The following is a 23,301-nucleotide window of genomic DNA, read 5'->3' as shown; positions in this document are numbered from 1 at the left end:
ACAACCAAAGTAGAATGGATTCCTGTTTGACCCTAAACAGAGAATATAAATGTGCAGAGTACAGTATCTCCAAATCCTGACCAAGTACAGGCTCAGTGAGACAGACACAGGAAAACCAAACAATAAGTTCTCACTGTGAGACAGAGGAACACAATATGACAACTTAAGATAAACCTTCTTCACCAAACTAAAAACAAACATCCCACATTTTGGAAACATTAAAGACAGAAAAAATGGCCGTACTCCTTAGAGAGAGAGAGAGAGAGAGAGAGAGAGAGAGAGAGAGAGAGAGAGAGAGAGAGAGAGAGAGAGAGAAAGAGACACAGTGACAGTGCAGTAACTACAGACTGCGTGTGAGAAAGAGTCAAAGTTAAAGTAGTAATGTTAAGATGAAGTAATGTCTCCATGTTGTAATCAGAGCTTCAGTATTACATTAACTAAATGTACTGAATGTAAAAAGTGATGTGAAACACAGCAGCAGTGTTAACTGGAGCCTGACTGATATACTGGTTATACTGGCCTATCATCACAGATATATCAGTATCAGTGTTTATATAGTACGATATGCACCAGTTATTTATCATTATTAAATGAACTTTACTGCAATAGTTTAGAGTTAAACTGTGAAATTTCATTGATCATCTCACATAAGTTCCTAATGCAGGTAGGTTTAACATGCATGTGCTCTAACTATCCTGTTAACTCTACCTGCATTGGGAAGCTGCAGTGTGTGGATGTTTTTCTTCTTCTTGCTTTTAATGGATGATCTCACATGTCTGCACACAGAGCACAGAGCCTGTTCTCCCTGTGACCCCACAGACCCAACACATGCAGGTTAGGTTCATTTGTGACTCTATTGGAGCTTTTCCACTATACAGTTCTAGCTCTGCTCGGCTCGACCATCAGGGATAGTACCTGGTACCTGGTACTGTTTTATGGCGCTTTTCCACTACACAGTTCCAGCACGACTCGCCTTGACTCGGCTCGCCTCGACTCGGTATGGCTCCAGGAACCTTTTCCATTACAAAAAAGTACCTACTCAACGTGGGCGGGGTTGTCGTAGCACGGCTCCGCGAAACTGCCGTGACTTTGTTTTCTACGTGACACAAAACACATAAACAATGGAGGACATGGAGGCGATGGTGTACTTGCTGCTGTATGAGGCTTTCTGTCTCACACAAAGCAAGAAAATTGAGCCGTATGGTTGTAACGCTGCTGCCGGTATTTAAAAATGCCAGGTTTGATTCTTGTGTGGGACGGCTCATGACTCTTCCAGCGACAACTCTTCTGACCAATCAGTGGCCGGCAGTCTGACGACGTCACATTTAGTATCGGCTCGGCTCGCTTGGAACCTCAGCAGAGCAGGTACTAAAAAAGCACCAGGTACCAGGTACTATCCCTGATGGAGCAGCAGGTACCAGGTACTATCCCTGATGGAGGAGCAGGTACCAGGTACTATCCCTGATGGAGCAGCAGGTACCAGGTACTATCCCTGCTGGAGCAGCAGGTACCAGGTACTATCCCTGCTGGAGCAGCAGGTACCAGGTACTATCCCTGATGGAGACGCAAAACAAACCGAGGCGAGGCAAGCCGAGTCGTGCTGGAACTGTGTAGCCATTAGTATCTGCTCTGCCGAGGTTCCAAGCGAGCCGAGCCGATACTAAATGTGACGTCAACAGACTGCCGGCCACTGATTGGTCAGAGAGTCACTGGAAGAGTCATGAGCCGTCCAAGAATCAAACCCGGCATTTTTAAATACCAACAACAGCGTTACAGAGATTAGTTTCTCTTCTCTTGCTTTGTGTGAGACAGAAAGCCTCATACAGCAGCAAGTACACCATCACCTCCATGTCCTCCATTGTTTATGTGTTTGACGACCCCGCTCACGTTGAGAAGGAACTATAGTAATGGAAAAGGTTCCTGGTACCAAACCGAGTCGAGTCGAACCTAGTAGAGCTAGAACTGTATAGTGGAAAAGCTCCATAAGTTGCCCGTAGGTGTGAATGATTGCCCGTCTACTCTGCGTTAGCCCTGTGATGGGCTGATGACCTGTCCAGTTACTCCGCCTCTCGCCCAATGACAGCTGGGATTGGCTCCAGCTCCCCTGCAACCCTCTAGAGAGGATCAGCAGTTTGGAGAATGAATGAATGAATCTCTGTGTGTTTGCCTCCCAACACTGACTCATCTCACTGCCATCATGGTGGACCATAGACCGTATATAAGAAATGGACGTAACATCTGTGACGTCACCCATTGGTTTGTGGACTGCTGCTTGCGAGCGAATAGTTTCGGATCTGAGCAGCGCCATCTTGAAAATTTCAGGTGCATGTCGGGAAAAATAAAAACAGGGATTCTACTTATATGGGCATCAGGAGGAGCATGAGGCGCCCTCCTGAACCTGTGAACCAATCAACCTGTCAATCACCACGTAGCCACGCCCTAATGCATACCCTGCTTTATCGTCACATATAAAATCAGGGAGGCCAAAATGTCCCAAATGAACATCATACTGCATTGAAGAAGGCTTTAAACTAGCGATTGAGACCATAAACACATTTTGAAAACGTTTACTGAGGTTAGAAATCAAGTGAGAAGTTGGTGAATTCTCCATTGACTTGTATAGAGACGGAAGTCCTTTTGACACCAAAACGGTCGCCCCCTGGTGGCCTTTTGATAGAATGCAGTTTTAAGTTACTTCCGCGTTGGCCTCATTGCAGAGGACCGGAACTCCCCGCCTGTGGTGGACAGATGTTGGAGGCCTGCATGGTCAGACGGAGCCTCGCTGCTCCATCTTGACACCAGCAGCAGATCACTGAGCTCTGCCGATCGGGGCTGAACGGTCGACCCTCGCTCTCAGCTGAGAACTGAAGCTGTGACTCTGATCCTATAAAGACACACAACCTGCAGACGCCTTTAAAACCAGCTGGACACTCACTGGCTCTTTGTCTCAACTCAAACTGTTCACTGTTGGGATTTTATGTGTTTTTAAGGTTTGTTGTAACTTGTGTTTTATTGTCTGTTTTCATGGTACATGGGAATGTTGGGTCTCTTTAAAATAAAACCTGAAGAGTTCGGTTTAGAACCTGCTCTATGTGTAAAGTGCCTTGAGATGACTTTGTTGTGATTTGGCGCTATACAAATAAAGATTGATTGATTGATGGTTTTTCCTGGCACAAACCGGCTGGTTAGGGGCAGCTGTGGCTCAGGAGGTAGAGCAGTCATCCTCCAATTGGAAGATTGGCGGTTTGATTCCCGGCTCCTCCAGTCTACATGTCGATGTGTCCTTGGGCAAGACACTTAACCCCTAATTGCTCCTGTTGCTGTGCCATCAGTGTATGAATGTGTGTGAATGGGGTGAATGAGTTGTAGTGTAAAGCCCTTTGAGTGGTCGTAAAGACTAGAAAGGTGCTATATAAGTACAGTCCAAAGTCCAAACCATTACACAGGTCAAAGAAGGTAAGTATCTCATCCCTCCCTCACATCATCAACAAGCCAAATGTGCACATAAAGAAATAGAACAGAACAAAAAGCCTGCTTGTACTTCATTCCTGGAGTGATTGTTTATATGCTTTTATAACTGTTTTTTCTCTTTCTGATGTTACTCTGTGGAAACTTTACTTCCCGACTCCTTCAGTCCACATGTTGATGTGCCTTTGGGCAAGATACTGAACCCCAAACTGCTCCGGTTGCTATGCCAACGGTGTATGAATGGTTAGTTTCCTCCTGATGAGCAGGTTGGTGTGTGAATGAGATGCAGAGTAAAAGAGCTCTGAGTCATAACGACTAGAAAAGTGTTTTAAAAGTACAGTTCATACACACACACACACACACACACACACACACACACACACACACACACACACACACACACACATATATTAACTAACACTAACACACACACACACACACACACATATATTAACACACACACACACATACACATTAACACACACATATATTAACACACACACACACACACATATATATTAACACACACATATATTAACACACACACACACACACACACACATATATATTAACACACACACACACACATATATTAACCCCCCCCCCCCCCCCCCACACACACACACATACACATTATTGATTATGGAACAGTTTCCAGTCAGGGGTCAGAGGTCACACCCATCAGACCCTAACCCAATGTGTTCCCTGTGTGTTATAACGGAAAACAGTTATAACACACAGCCCCCCCCCCCCCCCCTTTCCCCCCGGTAAACCCCCCGGTAAACCCCCCCGGTAAACCCACCTATAGTAGAGATGAAGGTGGTGTTGAACGCGTCCTCGCTGAACCGGAACAGCAGGCAGGTTTTACCGACTCCGCTGTCACCGATCAGCAGCAGCTTGAACAGATAGTCGTACGTCTTCGCCATTATTCCGGTAAATGAACCGGTAAATGAACGGAACCTCCGGCCTCTGCAGCCCGCCGACACCCCGCACAGTCCTCCGGGTTTAACCGGGTTTCACCGGGTTTACTGGCCCTGTATAACACCGGATCCTTCCGAAGCAGCACCGAGAGAAGCAGGAAGCACCAAGCAGTCAAGATACCGGAAATACACCCCAGATGTTTTCCGTTGTGGACGTTTCAGAATAAAAGTCGAGTTAGCTTTAAAGGACTTCCCAGTGTTTCCAGTGTGTTCCCAGTGTTCCCAGTGTGTTCCCAGTGTTCCCAGTGTTTCCAGTGTGTTCCCAGTGTCCCCAGTGTTCCCAGTGTGTTCCCAGTGTTCCCAGTGTTCCCAGTGTGTTCCCAGTGTTCCACATGTTCCTAGTGTTTCCAGTGTTCCCAGTGTTCCCAGTGTTCCCAGTGTTCCTAGTGTGTTCCCAGTGTTTCCAGTGTGTTCCCAGTGTTCCCAGTGTGTTCCCAGTGTTTCCAGTGTTCCCAGTGTTTCCAGTGTGTTCCCAGTGTTCCCAGTGTGTTCCCAGTGTTCCACATGTTCCCAGTGTTCCCAGTGTTTCCAGTGTTCCCAGTGTTTCCAGTGTTCCTAGTGTTCCCAGTGTATTTCCAGTGTTCCCAGGGTTCCTAGTGTTCCCAGTGTTCCCAGTGTTTCCAGTGTGTTCCCAGTGTTCCCAGTGTGTTCCCAGTGTGTTCCACATGTTCCTAGTGTTTCCAGTGTTTCCAGTATTCCTAGTGTCCCAAGTGTTCCCAGTGTTCCCAGTGTGTTCCCAGTGTGTTCCCAGTGTGTTTCCAGTGTTCCCAGTGTTCCTAGTGTTCCCAGTGTTCCCAGTGTTCCTAGTGTTCCCAGTGTGTTCCCAGTGTTTCCAGTGTTCCCAGTGTTTCCAGTGTGTTCCCAGTGTGCCCAGTGTTCCCAGTGTGTTCCCAGTGTGTTCCCAGTGTTCCACATGTTCCCAGTGTTTCCAGTATTCCTAGTGTCCCAAGTGTTCCCAGTGTTCCTAGTGTTCCCAGTGTGTTCCCAGTGTGTTCCCAGTGTGTTTCCAGTGTTCCCAGTGTGTTTCCAGTGTTCCCATTGTTCCCAGTGTGTTCCCAGTGTTCCCAGTGTTCATATCCCAGTGTGTAATATCAAGTGATATCTGACACATGTACAGTCTTTTTAGCATCAGATTCTCTCTTAGTGTTTCCCTGTTGAGCTGTGCTGTAACCATAGTAACACAAAGACTTTATACTAACAACACTGAAGATGAACATTTACTCTCCTCCTTTCTTTCTTTCTTTCCTCCTCTTCTCTTTCTTTATGTCTTTCTTCCTCCTCTTATTTTTCTTTCTTTCTTTCTTCTACTGATTTGACTCATTCAGACGACTGAAGCTTCATATTAGCTTCAGATCAACTTTTAAATCCATGTTTCCACAGAAGGAGGACTGTGGGTTTAGTCCTCCATCACTTCCATTGTAAACATGATGAAGGGATCTTCTAATGGTCAGTATGAACAGGAGGAATCATTACAGTAAACATGATGAAGGGATCTTCTAATGGTCAGTATGAACAGGAGGAATCATTACAGTAAACATGATGAAGGATCTTCTAATGGTCAGTATGAACAGGAGGAATCATTACAGTAAACATGATGAAGGGATCTTCTAATGGTCAGTATGAACAGGAGGAATCATTACAGTAAACATGATGAAGGGATCTTCTAATGGTCAGTATGAACAGGAGGAATCATCACAGTTAACATGATGAAGGGATCTTCTAATGGTCAGTATGAACAGGAGGAATCATTACAGTAAACATGATGAAGGGATCTTCTAATGGTCAGTATGAACAGGAGGAATCATTACAGTAAACATGATGAAGGGATCTTCTAATGGTCAGTATGAACAGGAGGAATCATTACAGTAAACATGATGAAGGGATCTTCTAATGGTCAGTATGAACAGGAGGAATCATTACGGACACATAAACACACTTACTGTTACTTTATAAAACTGACTGTTAGTTTAAGACAGTTGAACATATGTTAACTCATCCTTTAGCACAGCTGCTTCTGCTTCTACTATAAGTTTCTCTTAGTAAATTTCAAACAGTTAAATATTGGTTATTTCTTGTTATTATTGACATTATTATATTTATTCAATCATTTGAATCACATGTAACTATTTTTATTCACATTGCCTTCATGTCTTGTTCAGTTTTCTTCTGTATGTTCTGCACATGTTAATGCATATTATATATAGAGACCTCATTCTATATATAAACCTCATTATTGGATCTTTTTATACACAATCTTTTTTACCCTTTTACTTCTTTATGGATTTCTGTTATTTGGAGAGTAAATGAAGTAACCTAAAATTAAACTTTTATATATTAAAGTACAGAAATGATCACATCTAAAGATAAAAATCAAAGTCCCTAGAATAACAAATATCCATAATAAACAATGACTCTGATGATAATAATACAACTTTTATAAAAAAGCCTTTCACATATTAGTTTTGATCAATATGAAGAAATATCAGGACCACAAGTATCAATACAGATGCTTTTTATTATAAATCAGTTTGAAAATGTTCAGTAATCACATGAACAACAGAGAAAAGTTATTTATAAGACAAATTGTTAAATGGACACTTTTAAATTAATACTTAAAATGATCAGCAGGATTTAAAGGTTTGAGTTTGTCTCCATCTGAACCTGCAACACTGCTTCGATGCACAATCGGATCTTTTACTTGCCGTTGTTTTAGGTGTAATAATTGTGTTGTATTTTACTTTATTGTCCAGTGTACACAAGAAACAGAAAGTGAACTTCTGTCATTGAGTCACGCTGTTTAAGTAAAGGTTGATTGAAATCTTACAAACCAACAAATCACAGCACACACCAGCAGAGACTTTAATAGTGTTTGAAATTAAACATCTCTGTGCTGAAATGTCTGTTCTTTAACGATCACAGTTATGAGCTTTTATTTTGAAGTCTTATCCGTTGTGGTTTCCGGTCTGTGTCCAACAGCTTGACGCATCCAGGAAACAAGGGGCGTGGCTTCATCTTCAGGGAGGGGCGGGAAGTTACTGTCAGACTAAAACTCACGTGATGAGTTCATGTTAAAAAATATTCATCAGTAAAGAAACATTCCAACATTTCTGTAAATCCAGAAGTGGAAGAAGAAGTACTCAGATACTTTACTGTAGTAAAAGTACCAGTAGAGCAAAGTAAGAATACTCATTACTAGTAAAAGTCCCGCAAGAAAAATCCTACTACAGTAAAAGTACTGCAGTATTATAGTGATGTAGTATGCAGTATTACAGTAAAAGTACTGCAGTATTATGAGCAATGTAGTATGCAGTATTACAGTAAAAGTACTGCAGTATTATGAGCGATGTAGTATGCAGTATTACAGTAAAAGTACTGCAGTATTATAGTGATGTAGTATGCAGTATTACAGTAAAAGTACTGCAGTATTATAGTGATGTAGTATGCAGTATTACAGTAAAAGTACTGCAGTATTATGAGCAATGTAGTATGCAGTATTAGAGTAAAAGTACTGCAGTATTATGAGCGATGTAGTATGCAGTATTACAGTAAAAGTACTGCAGTATTATGCATGAAGTATTACAGTAAAAGTATATTATATATTGTTGGAGCCAAATGCTTGATTTATGTTTCAATGAATATTTGATTTTTTCTGGTCTACTATTATTATTTATCTGATTAATTATGAGATACGAACATGAAATATTATGGTTTGAATTATTAGTTGAATTGGTAAGAATTATGAAATTGTGATTTATTGTTAATTCTGATTATTTGAGGCCGACATGACTATGCATAATTGATGCCGTTTCTCACCTCCGCCTCCTCTTTATAGACAGGTGACTGCAGCACCTGGGTATATTAGTGTTGGCTAGTGGGGCCGGCGGAGCTCTTGGTTTTAGGCACGCAGCCATACAGTTTTAGACCACTGCTATGTGTTGTTTTTGTTTTTTGTTTGAACAATTGGAAAAGAAGGAAGTGAACTAAACTGATCTGTCTGTCACTCCATGCTGCGGTAAGCAACCTAAGATTTTTGGAAATAAATATATTGAACCAGAGAAGAGTGTTTGGATTTCATGGAAACTGGAAAACCCTTTAACAACGCTGGAGCGCGTCGGACATGGAGGCATGTAAACCGAGAGACAAGAGCATCTTTTATTGGAAAAGATAGCGCTTACATATATTATTCCAATTTTATGGGCAACAGTGTATTTATAAATGATTAATGGGAGAGGAAAGAGGAAAAAAACAAAGTTCTGATACACAATTGTGGGGCGGCTGTGGCTCGGCAGGTAGAGCGGTCGTCCTCGGCAGTTCGATTCACGGCTCCTCCAGTCAATGTGTCCTTGAGCAGGACACTTAACCCCAAAATTAGTCCCGTTGCCAACGATGTAAGAATGAGAATGAATGGTTAACTTCCACCTGATGAGCAGGTTGGCACCCTGCCATCAGTGTATGAATGAGAGAACAGTCCATTTAGCATTTCAGTTTTTGGACTTTTTCTCTAATCTTTGGATCATTTGAACATTTATTGAAATGAAACCATGTGAGAAGTTTAGAGGGAAAAATCTGAGAGTCAGAGACAGATCTGCTTCACAGTGCAGAATGTGTGTGATGTTTGATTTCAGCAGCTGATCTTCAGTCAGCAGAGTTTCTGTCCACAGGAGAGACTCTCCCTCCTACAGAGGACACAGAGAGACTCTCCCTCCTACAGAGGACACAGAGAGACTCTCCCTCCTACAGAGGACACAGAGAGACTCTCCCTCCTACAGAGGACACAGAGAGACTCTCCCTCCTACAGAGACACAGAGAGACTCTCCCTCCTACAGAGGACACAGAGAGACTCTCCCTCCTACACAGGACATAGAGACACTGAACCAGACCTGGACCAGACTGCAAACCCAGCATACAGAGGTTGAGTGAATGTGGTGTTGAAGGTGTGGAGGTGGATCAGTGTGTCAGAGGAGACTCTGTAGAAGGACAGAGTGCCAGCAGGACAGTCCACATACACTGCTACTCTGTTAGAGACAGAGGAGGAGGAGGAGGAGGAGGATGAGGAGGAGGAGGAGGAGGAGGAGGAGATGGGTGTTTCTCCCTTATTGTGCCAAACAGAGTAACGACCATCATCAGAGCACCTCAGTCTCCAGGACTGATCATTCCTCCCAAACAAACAGTCATAACTGCCTCCTCTCCTGCTGATTCTTCTGTAAGTCACTGATACATCAACTGTTCCTCTACACTCGACCTCCCAGTAACATCGACCAGTCAGAACATTTCTACACAGCAGCTGAGACCAGTGATCAAATCTGTCTGGATGATAAGGATATGACTGATCCTCCTCCACACGTGTCACCTTCATGTTGTTGTCAGACAGTTTGAGTTTTCTGTTCATTGTGTTTGGATCCAGTTCCAGTTCACAGGCATCTGATGGAGAGAATGAGACACAATACAGCTGCAGTTTATCATCTGTTGATTTATTAACTACTTTACTGACAATCACTGAAATTAAACCATTCAAACTTAAACCATCTCCATGACAACTGAGATACTCCATCACTGAGGAAGACCATGAGATGTGACTGAAAGCTTTGGACATACAGAGTAAGTGGAACAGTTCAGTTAGAACATGAACAGTCAACATGACAGTGATATTCATGTTTTTTAATTGAGTTTGGTGTAAAGTGAAGGTCTTTACACAAGTCTGTTATTTTCATCTCAAACTGTCGTCTGTTACAAACACATTTTTGTCCAAATTCTCCAAACAGCTGAAGTCAGTATGAATGAATGAACTTTATCTGCAGGAGAGACATGAGGGACATTTTGGAGCAGGTAGCGCCACCATGTGGACATTTATAAAACATTTCTCTTTTAACTCCTGAACTGTGATGAACAGAAGGACATTTCTGTTTCATGGATTCATTGGTTCAAGATAAATGTCAGTTTAGGCCACGCCCATTTCTGCCAAAACACATTTTCCATCATTTTGAACTTTTTTCACTTCTTTTAAATATTTCATCCAGTTTTTCTTCAAAGGTCTCATGAATCAAACTGAAAACACACTCACACTTCCTCAGACCAGGTTTCAGTCTCTGCAGTCCACCATGGTCCATCCTGGAGGAAGAGACAAAGACACAATCAGCTTCATACACCTTCACTCATATCCACCATTAAACATGAACCAGAGTCCCTCAGTTAGTCAGAGTGTCTGTCCACCTGTCCATACCTGAGTGTCCACCTGTCAGTCCATACCTGAGTGCCCATCTGTCTGTCCATACCTGAGAGTGTCCACCTGTCTGTCCATACCTGATAGTGTCCATCTGTCTGTCCATACCTGAGAGTGACCACCTGTCTGTCCATACCTGAGAGTGACCACCTGTCTGTCCATACCTGAGTGTCCATCTGTCTGTCCATACCTGAGAGTGTCCACCTGTCTGTCCATACCTGATAGTGACCACCTGTCTGTCCATACCTGAGTGTCCACCTGTCTGTCCATACCTGATAGTGTCCATCTGTCTGTCCATACCTGAGAGTGTCCACCTGTCTGTCCATACCTGAGAGTGTCCACCTGTCTGTCCATACCTGATAGTGACCACCTGTCTGTCCATACCTGAGTGTCCACCTGTCTGTCCATACCTGATAGTGTCCATCTGTCTGTCCATACCTGAGAGTGTCCACCTGTCTGTCCATACCTGAGTGTCCACCTGTCTGTCCATGCCTGAGAGTGTCCATCTGTCTGTCCATACCTGAGAGTGTCCAGTCTCCAGTGTGGATCCTCCAGTCCAGCAGACAGAAGCGTCTCTCCTGAGTCTCCTGGATGATTGTAGCTCAGGTCCAGCTCTCTCAGATGGGAGGGGTTGGAGCTCAGAGCTGAGGCCAGAGAAGCACAGCCTTCCTCTGTGATCAGACATCCTGACAGACTGAACACACACATAACAGTTCATCTAATGAGCTTAAAAACATTCTCAACTCAATGAACAGGATTTTGTCCTTAGGGGCGATATATTTGTATGTTACATTTCATTTGTAGTATTTTCCATAAAATGTAAAATGCAAACACAATCATGTGTAACATTTCCTGAGCAAAACATATACTGTGTATGTTCACCTGCATGTAAAGGACATGACAGTAATCCTATGTGGTATATTTTCTGTTATTAATTTGATTATACTAGATCAATCAATCAATCAATCAATCTTTATTTGTAGAGCGCCAAATCACAACAAAGTTATCTCAAGGCACTTTACACATAGAGCAGGTTCTAAACCGAACTCTTCAGGTTTAATTTTAAAGAGACCCAACATTCCCACATGAGCAAGCATTTAGCGACAGTGGCAAGAAAAAAACTTCCTTTTAACAGGAAGAAACCTCAGGCAGAACCAGGCTAGATTTTCATGACATTATGCACACATAGTCTACATTGAAGATTAAATGACAGAACATACATCTACATACATGTAGATGTAACTCACATGTTGGCATGAAATGTAAACTAAAAACTGGGGAGAAGCCAAAATATTAATTTAAATACATAGTAATAAAACTGACCTGATAGTTTCCAGTCCACAGTGTGGACTCTCCAGTCCAGCAGAAAGCTGCGTCACTCCTGAATCCTGCAGGTTGTTGTTACTCAGGTCCAGATCTCTCAGACTAGAGGACTGGGAGCTGAGAACTGAGGACAGAGCTGCACAGCTTCTCTCTGAGAGGTTACAAATACTCAACCTGAAAAAGGATTTTAATAAGTTAATTCACAGATCCAATATATAAAGGTCAGAACTTGGTGGGTATACCTTTACAGATCACAGTTGAATCCTGACCTGAGGGTTTCCAGTCCACAGTGTGGACTCTCCAGTCCAGCAGAAACAAGCTTTACTCCTGAATCCTGCAGGTTGTTGTTACTCAGGTCCAGATCTCTCAGACTAGAGGACTGGGAGCTGAGAACTGAGGACAGAGCTGCACAGCTTCTCTCTGAGAGGTTACAGCCACTCAACCTGAAGAAGAAACAGCAGAACAACATAAAACATTATTTTTCTTCTCTGAGCAAAGATTAAACTACATTAATCTGGATAGTTCTGTGTGCACCTACAGAGCTTTGTTGGAGGCTTTGACCACTGGCAGCAGCCTCAGAAGAGCCTCCTCTGAAGCAGAGTATTTCTTCAGGTCAAACACATCCAGATCTTTTTCTGATGACAGTAAGATGAAGCCCAGAGCTGACCACTGAGCAGGAGACAGTTTATCTGTAGAGAGACTTCCTGATCTCAGGTACTGTTGGATCTCCTCCACTAGAGAACGATCATTCAGTTCATTCAGACAGTGGAACAGATTGATGCTTCTCTCTGCAGACACATTCTCACTGATCTTCTTCTTAATGTACTCGACTGTTTTCTGATTGGTCTGTGAGCTACTTCCGGTCTGTGTCAGCAGACCTTGTAGGAGAGTCTGATTGGTCTGCAGTGAAAGACCCAGGAGGAAGCGGAGGAACAAGTCCAGGTGTCCATTTGGACTCTTTAAGGCCTCATCCACAGCACTCTGGTAGAAAAGTGTTGATGATGAGGATGTTGTTTGTTCTTCTGCCAGCAGATTGACTCCAGACTTGATGAATGTCAGATGGACATGAAGAGCAGCCAGAAACTCCTGAACACTCAGATGGACGAAGCAGAACACCTTGTCCTGGTACAGCCCTCTCTCCTCTTTAAAGACCTGTGTGAACACTCCTGAGCACACTGAGGCTGCTCTGATATCGATGCCACACTCTGTCAGGTCTGATTCATAGAAGATCAGGTTGCCTTTCTGCAGCTGCTCAAAAGCCAGTTTTCCCAGAAGCTCAATCATCTTCCTGTTCTCTGGACTCCAGTGTGGATCTGTCTCAGCTCCTCCATGATACTTGATGTTCTTCATTTTGGACTGAACCACCAGGAAGTGGATGTACATCTCAGTCAGGGTCTTGGGCAGCTCTCCTCTCTCTCTGCTTTTCAAAACATCCTCCAGAACTGTAGCAGTGATCCAGCAGAAGACTGGGATGTGGCACATGATGTGGAGGCTTCGTGATGTCTTGATGTGGGAGATGATGGTGCTGGCCTGCTCCTCATCTCTGAATCTCTTCCTGAAGTACTCCTCCTTCTGTGGGTCAGTGAACCCTCTGACCTCTGTCACCATGCCAACACACTCAGGAGGGATCTGATTGGCTGCTGCAGGTCGTGTGGTTATCCAGAGGCGAGCAGAGGGAAGCAGTTTCCCCCTGATGAGGTTTGTCAGCAGCACATCCACTGAGGTGGACTCTGTAACATCAGTCAGGATCTCAGTGTTGTGGAAGTCCAGAGGAAGTCGACACTCATCCAGACCGTCAAAGATGAACACAACCTGGAACTCTTCAAACCTGCAGATTCCTGCTTCTTTGGTTTCAGTAAAGAAGTGATGAACAAGTTCCACCAAGCTGTACTTTTTCTCTTTCAGCACATTCAGCTCTCTGAAAGTGAATGGAAATGTGAAGTGTATGTCCTGGTTGGCTTTGTCTTCAGCCCAGTCCAGAGTGAACTTCTGTGTTAAGACTGTTTTCCCAATGCCAGCCACTCCCTTTGTCATCACTGTTCTGATTGGTTCATCTCTTCCAGGTGAAACTTTAAAGATGTCTTCTTGTCTGATTGTTGTTTCTGGTCTGTCTGGTTTCCTGGATGCTGTTTCAATCTGTCTGACCTCATGTTCATCATTGACCTCTGCAGTCCCTCCCTCTGTGATGTAGAGCGGTGTGTAGATCTGATTCAGAAGGGTTGGGTTTCCTGCTTTAGCGATCCCCTCAAACAGACACTGGAACTTCTTCTCCAGGTTAGACTTGAGTTTACGTCGACACTTTGCAGCACCAGTTCCTGAATGAACAAACAACAAATGAAATCAGTGAGTGGATCCTACAGAAAGTCTAGAGTGTAGTTTTTCCTCCTCCATCAGTTTTATTCAGCTCATCAGTGGAGGACAAACAGCCTCTGATCTGATGCAGATGTGTGCAGCATATTTACAGCAGAGTTTGAAATATAAACCTCTCCCATGTTGCCTCCATTTCCTCTCCATCATGTTAAATCTGTTAAAATCCTCTTACTGCTCTGGAGACGCCCAGCCAGCTCCTCCTGCTTCATTCTCCTCAGGAAGTGCACTGTGATCTTCAGAAATGCGTCTCTGCTGCTCCTCCTCTGCTCTTCCTCCTCACCGTCCAACACCTCCTCATCCTCATTCTGACTCTCTAAGCATTCTGGGTAACTTTGGCTCAGACTCCTCTGGACTCTCTTCAGCTCGTTCGTCACAAAAGTGACGATGTTCTCCTCCAGCAGCTGGAACAGAAAGATTAAGTGAATCATTCGTTCATTTGAGAATCAAAAATCCAAAAAGTTTACAAAAACGGCCCCAGGGACAAATTTGTTTTTGATATTTAACTTCCAATTTCTGTTGCCCGAAAGTTATTTATTTACTTTTTCTTTGGATGTGTGATGGACTGCATGACACATTCAGATGCACAGACTCACATTGAATTTAAAAGTTGGAAGGGACGGACCTGATGTTTTACTGTTAGTAAGTCATCTATGTAGTAGAAATGTGCCATTATTTTTGAAATTGCTGTCCTATGATTGGGAAAGAAAAGTGTGTGAGCTTTGTAAATCTTTTTACAGAGGCTTATTTTCAATTACAAAACTCTTCCTCATCAAGTCTGGATATATAAAAAAAGAAACAGAGTGCTGGAGTCAGTTATGTGGATTATTGTACATTTGGGGCTGCATGGTTCTGGATGCAGATACAAGTTACATGTAGGTTAACACAGTCACTGTTGTTCAGTTCTGTATTCAGAGTTGGCAAAGTCTGATATAATATTCTGTCAGGAAACAAAGTCAGGTGTAACAAAGCACTGCAAAGTCTGTTGCAGAGCAGTTTTCCTGTGGTTGCTTCTATCTCAACTTCAGCCTTGTATCATGAAACAAGTTCTTATTCTTCCAAATAAGCTGATATTTTAAAGTATTTAGTCCTATGACATTTTACTGTCTGGTTATCCCTAAAACTAGTTTAACATGTGTTTTGGGAGACCTACATTTTACTGTCTTTGAAGGCACCACTACAGAAAATGAGGAAACATAGTTTGTTGTCTAATGCAGATCTCCAAAGACTGCTGGATGACAACCTTTACCACCAACTGAGCGGGGAGCTCTGGGTGCAGATGGAACTTAAACATTGTTTTCTTTGCATATTCTACCTATGCTGTGTTAGTACATGTACACACCATAAATATGGAGTCCAGCTGTGTTTGATGCTGCTGTGCAGACTGATCACTGGGAACCTCTGAGCTCTGCTGCTGAACTCTGTGGAGAAAACATCACGTTTAAGAACATTTAATGACTCAAATCTGCACTCAGCTTATTAAAGATGTTCTGTCATGATGACAAAATGAACTCCTGTAAATGCTGCTCTGATTACTGGATGTCAAATTATTACCTTCCATCAGCAGTTTGTCCATCTTTAAACTTAATAGGAGGATCCATAGACCGGTCACTCTTCATGGACACACAGCTGGGTTCAGGAGAGTCTGCTCTCTGCTGCTGCATCCTGATACTAATAAAACAGTGACAAAATCATGAAGTTAAAACCAAAGAAATGAAGGATTAATCATCAGTTTAAATCCCAGAATTAAACAAATCTTTCAGAACAGAGTGACTGATGAGTTCAAATTCCTCCAGTGATGAAAAGAGGATGGCAGCGACTTGGTCATGAGTCAACAGAAGAAGAAGGAAGTGAGGATGTTCAACAGGAGTTCTATGGCTCAGTAACAATCTGTGTTAACCTCAATAACTAAAGATGGAAATATAAACATCCCAGTTCACCTTCAGATGGATGAACACAGCATCAAACAGCTTTTACTCTGTAAAACTAAGATTTCCTGTAAATTATGAGAATAATCTCTTGTCTATTTTCCCATTCTGAAAATGATTTTCAGAATATTGTCTTATTGTCAATGGAATCAGTTAATTTTGTTTGGTTGGTTTAGAAGAGAAAGACCAAAATAGGTATGAAATTAAACTGGTATAAATCATAGACTGTATATAAAATGGACGTAACATCCGTGACGTCACCCATTGGTTTGTGGACTGCTGCTCGGAAGTGAATAATTTCGGATCTGGGCAGCGCCATCTTGAAAATTTCAGGTGCATGCTGGGAAAAAACAACAACACAGATTCTACTTATATGGGCATCAGGAGGAGCATGAGGCGCCCTCCTGAACCTGTGAACCAATCAACCTGTCAATCACCACGTAGCCACGCCCTAATGCATACCCTGCTTTATCGTCACATATAAAATCAGGGAGGCCAAAATGTCCCAAATGAACATCATACTGCATTGAAGAAGGCTTTAAACTAGCGATTGAGACCATAAACACATTTTGAAAACGTTTACTGAGGTTAGAAATCAAGTGAGAAGTTGGTGAATTCTCCATTGACTTGTATAGAGACGGAAGTCCTTTGACACCAAAACGGTCGCCCCCTGGTGGCCTTTTGATAGAATGCAGTTTTAAGTTACTTCCGCTTCATTTTCAGAGGACCGGAACTCTGTCTGATGGAGCCTGTACATGAGGGTGAGCTACTAAAGAGGATCAGGTGCATTAATATTGTAATTATATCAATGTATTGTCTGTTATATTGAATAGGATTAAATAAATAAAGTGAAAATGACAACAATAAATCCGACTACAGAAAACAAAGTGATGGTGTGTTACATGTTACATGTCAGTGTTGTCCTGCAGAGGGCAGCAAACACCTGCCAACACTGAATAAGAAGGTCTGTGAGAGAGGAAGATGAGTCTTTTTGAGATGAAGATGTTCCTGTTAAACTGAACAATAATCAGCTGTCTAATCACAGCTTGGAGGCAGAGCCATGGGCGGAGCTTATCAACAGCAGCAGAGGTGAAGTCAAATATGACAGACATTTATGGTCTGTAAGCCTGTCTGTTGGTTTTTGAGCATTAAAGCTGTTTCTATTTAACCTGTCTGTGATGTTTGTGCCTGGTTCATCTGATCCGCCCCACATAACACAGGAGGTTTATTCAGCCCCAACAGCCAACCAACCATTTTTAAATTCTTACCTTCCATCAGCAGGTTGTCCATCTTTAAATTTAATAGGCTTATCCATAGACCAGTCACTCTTCATGGACACACAGCTGGGTTCAGGAGAGTCTGCTCTCTGCTGCTGCATCCTGATACAAACAAACAATTAACAAATCAAAGAGTTTAAAAAGATGAATTTTGAGCAGACTGTCAGCAGCTGAAGTTTTAGAAGCAGAATGAAAATCAGTAAGAAGACAGTGGATGAGAAACGTTCTCCTGTTCATCAAAATGTCATCTGATGAAAGATGCTGTCTCATCTTAGTTGATTAGTTGACTAATCAGTGGTTGAGCTCTTTGTTAACTCACAAAGTTAGTAGTTCATTCTGAGTTATTGTGACTTATTATTCAGTAGTTGAGTGTCAGATGTGACAGTGAGTGTGAATAATGATGGTGGAGTGATGTGAGTGGAGAACAGTGATGGACAGTTAGAGATCCTCATCTCACCTCTGAGCTTTGGTCTGGCTGTCATGTTCCCCACACAGAGAGCTTTTAGAGGGAGGGACTCCCTCCTCTCTGTCCTCACACTGATCCATAGCAGAGAAACACCTTCACACAAACACAACAACATGCTCATTCATTACAACCAGCTGCACATCACACAGGTCTGCACTGCTGTCTAACATCCTGTCATTATTCATTCCACCACCATCTAGCTTAGTCTAGACTAGTTTAAATGGAAATGATCTGGTGGCGGAGTCAGCTACATGGAACAAGATATGAAAGTACTGACCAGGTGAATTCAGATCCACATCCTGTCACAGAGTCATTCTACCTTCACCTGCAGAGGAAACACAGAGAGAGAAACTGCAGCCTTCATCACTCTCAGTTTTCTCTGCAATAATATGTTTTAATCAGAGACTGTACTGAATTACTTCTGTTCTGTCTGTGTGTAACCCACTAACTTTAACTATCAGTTACATCTAATGGTACAGTTCATGTTGCACGTTTGCATGATGTCCAATAGATGGCGCCCGTCAACTGTGGCGGACTCAGTACTGAATTACTTCTGTAACATCTGTGTGTAACTTTATCAGACTATTGGTTGAATCTAATCGTGGGGTTAATGTTGCGGTTTAACATGATGTCCAATAGGCGGCGCTGGGCACATGTGGAGGACTCAGTAATCAGCAGAGACAAAAAGGACAAACAAAGGAAGTGAGAGAAGGAAGAAGAATCAATAGATTGAATTGAATATTTATCAGGTATGAACAGAAATTAAAGGATAAACAATTTATTTTATTTGTCTTCATTGTTTGGATCAGAGCTCTGAACAGGACATATCTTTGTTAATTATTATAGTCTGGAAAGGTTTCCCATAAAGTGGAAGAACTCGTGCCCCAAGGAGCTCAACCACTTCAGACCTGTGGCTTTAACCTCTCACCTGATGAAAGCACTTGAGAGGATCGTTTTGAACAGTCTCCGCCCCCTGGTGAGCCCTTACATGGATCCCCTGCAGTTTGCATACCAGCCTGGCATTGAGGTGGATGATGCTGTCATGTACCTGCTGCAGAGATCACTGTCTCACTTGGAGGACACTGGAAGTACTGTGAGTATCACTTTTTTTTTTTCTCCAGTGCTTTCAATACTATTCAACCTACACTGCTCAGGAGGAAGCTGGAGAGAGTGGGGGTCAGTGACCAGATGGCTGCATGGACCCTTGACTACCTCACAGACAGACCCCAGTATGTGAGGTTGCAGGACTGCGTGTCTGATGTGGTGGTCTGAAGCACAGGGGCCCCTCAGGGTACAGTACTCTCACCTTTCCTCTTCACCCTGTATACAGCAGACTTCTGTTACTCCACGGACAGTTGTCACCTCCAGAAGTTCTGTGATGACACTGCCATAGTGGGATGTGTGTCAGAGGGGAACGACTGTGAGTACAGGAAGGTCATCATGGACTTTGTCGACTGGTGTGAGCAGAACCACCTACAAGTCAACGCCAGCAAGACAGATGGTGGTTGACTTCCACCGAAAACCCTCCAAAATTGCACCGGTGAACATCCAGGGACTTGACATCGAGAGAGTGAGGACATACAAGTACCTGGGTGTTCACTTCAATAGTAATCTGGACTGGTCGGACAACACTGACTGTATCTACAAGAAGGGTCAGTATCATTTGCACCTGCTGAGGAGGCTGGCATCGTTTGGTGTGTGCAAGCCACTGCTGAGATCCTTCTTCGACTCTGTGGGGGCATCAGTGGTCTCTTATGCAGTGGTGTGTTGGGGGGGGGGGGGGGGGGGGGGGGGGGGTGTTCTGAGCGAGACAGGAACCGAATCAAAAGACTGATTAAAAGAGCCAGCTCAGTCTGTGGCGGCCCCCTGGACCCCATAGAGGTGGTGGGAGAGAGGAGGGTTTTGATCAAACTGTCCTCCATCATGGACAACACCTCTCACCCTCTGCATCAGACTGTGAGGGCCTTAAACAGCTCCTTCAGCGAGAGATTAATACACCCCAAGTGTAAGAAGGAGCGTTTCCACAGGTCCTTCATTCCAACTGCAGTCAGACTGTACAATGCTGCACTATAGTTGCACTTTAGGGTCCTTTTTTTTGTTTCTATTTTTTATTGTTGTATATTTATGTTATAATTGCACTTTAAGGTCCTTTTACTTAGTTTATAATTTTTATTGTTGTATATATATGTATGTTGTAATTGCATTTTAGGGTCTTTTTATTTAGTTTTTAATTTTATTGTTGTATATATTTGTTTTTGTTTGTTTGTTTTTTTCTATATCACTATTTTTTCAGCTGCTGTAATAATTAATTTTCCCCACTGTGGGATCAATAAATGTATCTTTATCTTTATATAATATTAATATTTTCTTCTTATTATGAAGCACATTTAAGTAATAGTCATGTAAAATGAATTCATTTAATGTTTTCATAAACCAGTCGTGGTTTACTCATCATCCTCCTTTTAAAACACAGAACGTAGATACTTTTATTGCTGTTTCATTAGCTTCTAACCTACTTCATCATAACAAATAGTTACATTTGCATCAGGATAGTTTTATTTGTCTATATTTATGGTCGTAGTTGTTACAGCTGTGATATATTTTATTTAATCTTACAAGAATGTTTCCTGTCTCTCAATCACAGTTAAATTATTAAAATGAATTTCAGCTTTGACAAAATGTTTTTCTTATTTCTTCTGGTGTTTTGTTCATTCCAGCAGTGCAGTAAACAAAGCAACATAACACATCACTATAACTTCCATCTCTACTGATATCAGATCATTTTAAACACCTGCAGACACAAACATGATGAAATCTGTCAGTTACGTTACCTTTAGATGCTGAAAATCATCTGAATGAAGCCGATGAGTGAAGGTGAAATATATCAGCAGCTTCAACCAGGAATCCAACCAGAAGAATAAACATGTAACTCAGAGTAGGAGATTTTTAAGGTTCACAAATGATTCACAAACAGTCTCAACTCTCTGTATTCATGTTTGATCTGAAGGTTTAAGGAAATCTGATAACAGAATAGCAGCTCTGAACTTTGGTACAGCTGAAGTCAAACATTAATGGCAGTGTAAATATTCATTAGTTGAATCATGAAGTCTGATGATAGTTTTATATTTGTACCTTTTTATATTCTTACAACACAAAAGTTGGCAAGATGGTATTTATCTGTAGTAAATGTTCAAAATATGTGAATTTATATAAAATGAGACAAATGAATGTACGTTTCTGTTTCCATTATTAATGTTTATTAACATTATAGGTTTGTGTGTATGTGAGAACAGTAGTCTATGTTTGTCTAAAGGTGAAAAAGGGAAAGTCCACTGGGCCATGCATACACATTTTAATTTAATTGGATAACATGTCTTCTGCTGCGAGCATGAACTTCAGCTCCTCAGAAGAACACACAGTGAAACATCTACAGGTTCACTGTTATTACCTGGTTCAGAAAACTGAAAGTCATCAAGACATCAGCCATCCAATGAGACTCACAGGAAAACCACTGAGACACTGAAAGAAAAACAGAATGGGTCAAAATTAAGATGCTGCAATAAAAAGTTTATCTGCCAACAATACGTACATTCATAGTGTCAGACCAAAATAGAATAGAATAGAAATGGGCAACACATAAACATTGTTCAACTCAGGACTAGAGTGATGTATGGCTAAGCTGATATAAGCTTATGGCAGATATAGCTGCATCACAGTATATGTCAGCTGATATGTAACAAGAAACTAGCTTTGCAGTAATTTAGAAACAGTATCAATATTACAAAACTAGTTTACAAGAGGGCACTGATAAGTTGATATTGACTCTCCTCAGGTCTTGGTGTTTGTTTTCAGCAGAAACTCTTCCACTCTGTCTGCTATCTGATGTTTGGTGGCCTGCTCTGGTAGCTGCAGCCTCACATCACACACATGCTCTCAACTCGCTCAGCTACTGTTTGTTTTCATTTAAAAAAAATACAGAGCTTGTAATACACTGTTGTTTTGCTTCTGTGTTAAAAAAAGGCCTTCAGCATAGCCACACACAACAAGAAAAAAAAAATTAATTACAGTGGAATTGGACTCTAATGATAATCATAATACTGGTGTAACATAGATATTTAAATGACTTTATGGCTCTAACTCAATATTTAACAGAGCATTGTCTCTCTACATGTATTTTCTCTGACCTCCTTGCTTTAACTGTTAAGACATGATAACGTTAGCTTCAGTAGTTCTGGGCATGTTTCTACAAATCTTTGGTTTATTTTACAGTCCATCAAACCCACTGATTCACTGATTAACATACTTATAATATACTTAACGTTAGCATACCTAGCATCATCAACACGGTTTTGTTATCTACATAAAGTCACCTTTAGGGAGAAATATCTGTCACCATATTCAAACAAATGTTATTTTATGTCCACATTAAATCAGCAAGGTAAACACTGGCTGCTGCTGGTGTTAAAAAGTGTTAAACAGAAAAGAAAAACGTTACGAGACCCTGTTTATATCTGCAATGTGAAATGTTTGTCTTCACATTATTAACAAAAGTACATAACACTGTGTTCATTTATCACAAAGCTAATATAAAGTAATAAAAACTCTCACCTGTCTTTCTCTCAGAGGACACACGGTGACGCTGTCTGTTGGGAACCGTTACAACCGTTACGACCGTTACATTTTAAATGATTGAACCTTCCTGCAGGGGGCGCTCCTCTCTCCTCCTTCCTCACTGTCTCTGTCTGAAGGCGACCTGGAGATGTTTTTGTCATTACACATTACACACATAACTTTATAAGATTTGAACACATTTATAAAAAAATAAATCACGAAGACTTCCGGTCGGAACACCGTCATGATGGCCGAATAGCGAGGGAGCTCCCGGCTGAACCAGAGCAATTACAGAAATACCCCCATTTAAACCAAACAAATAATTCAAAAAACGCAGAGAAAGGGGTTAAAAAGCGATATCACCACTTTGAGCAGTAAACGTCGTCTGAAGACAAGTGGGAGAGACAGACGGAGCGCAGCAACAATTAGCAGCTAACAGGTGTGAGCTAGCAAACAACGCGGTGCAGTCCGGAGAAATGGCCGACTTGGAACTGATTCTGCAAGAACTAAGAGGATTTCGCCAAGAAAACAAAGGACAACTAGAGACAATAAGAGAGGAAATTATAAAGGCGACTACCAGACTGGATGAGGCGGAAGGACGAATTGAGAAAGCAGAAGAGAGGATCCAAAACACAGAAGACGTCATCACGGCCATGCTAAA

General features: G+C 42.1%; 2 protein-coding genes across 2 annotated transcripts in view; both read right to left on the bottom strand.

Annotated features, from left to right (window-relative positions):
- LOC133984515 (ras-related protein Rab-8B) overlaps window positions 1-4,522 on the bottom strand; it is a 15,039-nt gene extending 10,517 nt beyond the window's left edge. The window contains exon 1 of the mRNA XM_062423925.1: window positions 4,271-4,522. Coding sequence (XP_062279909.1) covers window positions 4,271-4,394 — 124 coding nt within the window. The 5' untranslated portion in view covers window positions 4,395-4,522. The remainder of the gene's footprint in view (window positions 1-4,270) is intronic.
- Window positions 4,523-9,288: 4,766 nt separating this feature from the next.
- Window positions 9,289-23,301, bottom strand: part of LOC133978765 (NLR family CARD domain-containing protein 3-like) — a 31,352-nt gene continuing 17,339 nt past the window's right edge. Inside the window, exons 5-13 of the mRNA XM_062417116.1 lie at window positions 17,555-17,672; window positions 15,913-16,029; window positions 15,701-15,779; window positions 14,534-14,762; window positions 12,530-14,306; window positions 12,261-12,434; window positions 11,189-11,362; window positions 10,510-10,556; window positions 9,289-9,869 (exon numbers count right to left, since the gene is read on the bottom strand). Coding sequence (XP_062273100.1) covers window positions 9,298-9,869; window positions 10,510-10,556; window positions 11,189-11,362; window positions 12,261-12,434; window positions 12,530-14,306; window positions 14,534-14,762; window positions 15,701-15,779; window positions 15,913-16,029; window positions 17,555-17,672 — 3,287 coding nt within the window. The 3' untranslated portion in view covers window positions 9,289-9,297. The remainder of the gene's footprint in view (window positions 9,870-10,509; window positions 10,557-11,188; window positions 11,363-12,260; window positions 12,435-12,529; window positions 14,307-14,533; window positions 14,763-15,700; window positions 15,780-15,912; window positions 16,030-17,554; window positions 17,673-23,301) is intronic.

This window comes from Scomber scombrus, chromosome 1, assembly GCF_963691925.1.
Source record: "Scomber scombrus chromosome 1, fScoSco1.1, whole genome shotgun sequence".
Taxonomy (NCBI): Eukaryota; Metazoa; Chordata; class Actinopteri; order Scombriformes; family Scombridae; genus Scomber; species Scomber scombrus.
The sequence above is the reverse complement of the archived record's forward strand: the minus strand, read 5'-3'. Positions and strand labels throughout refer to the sequence as shown.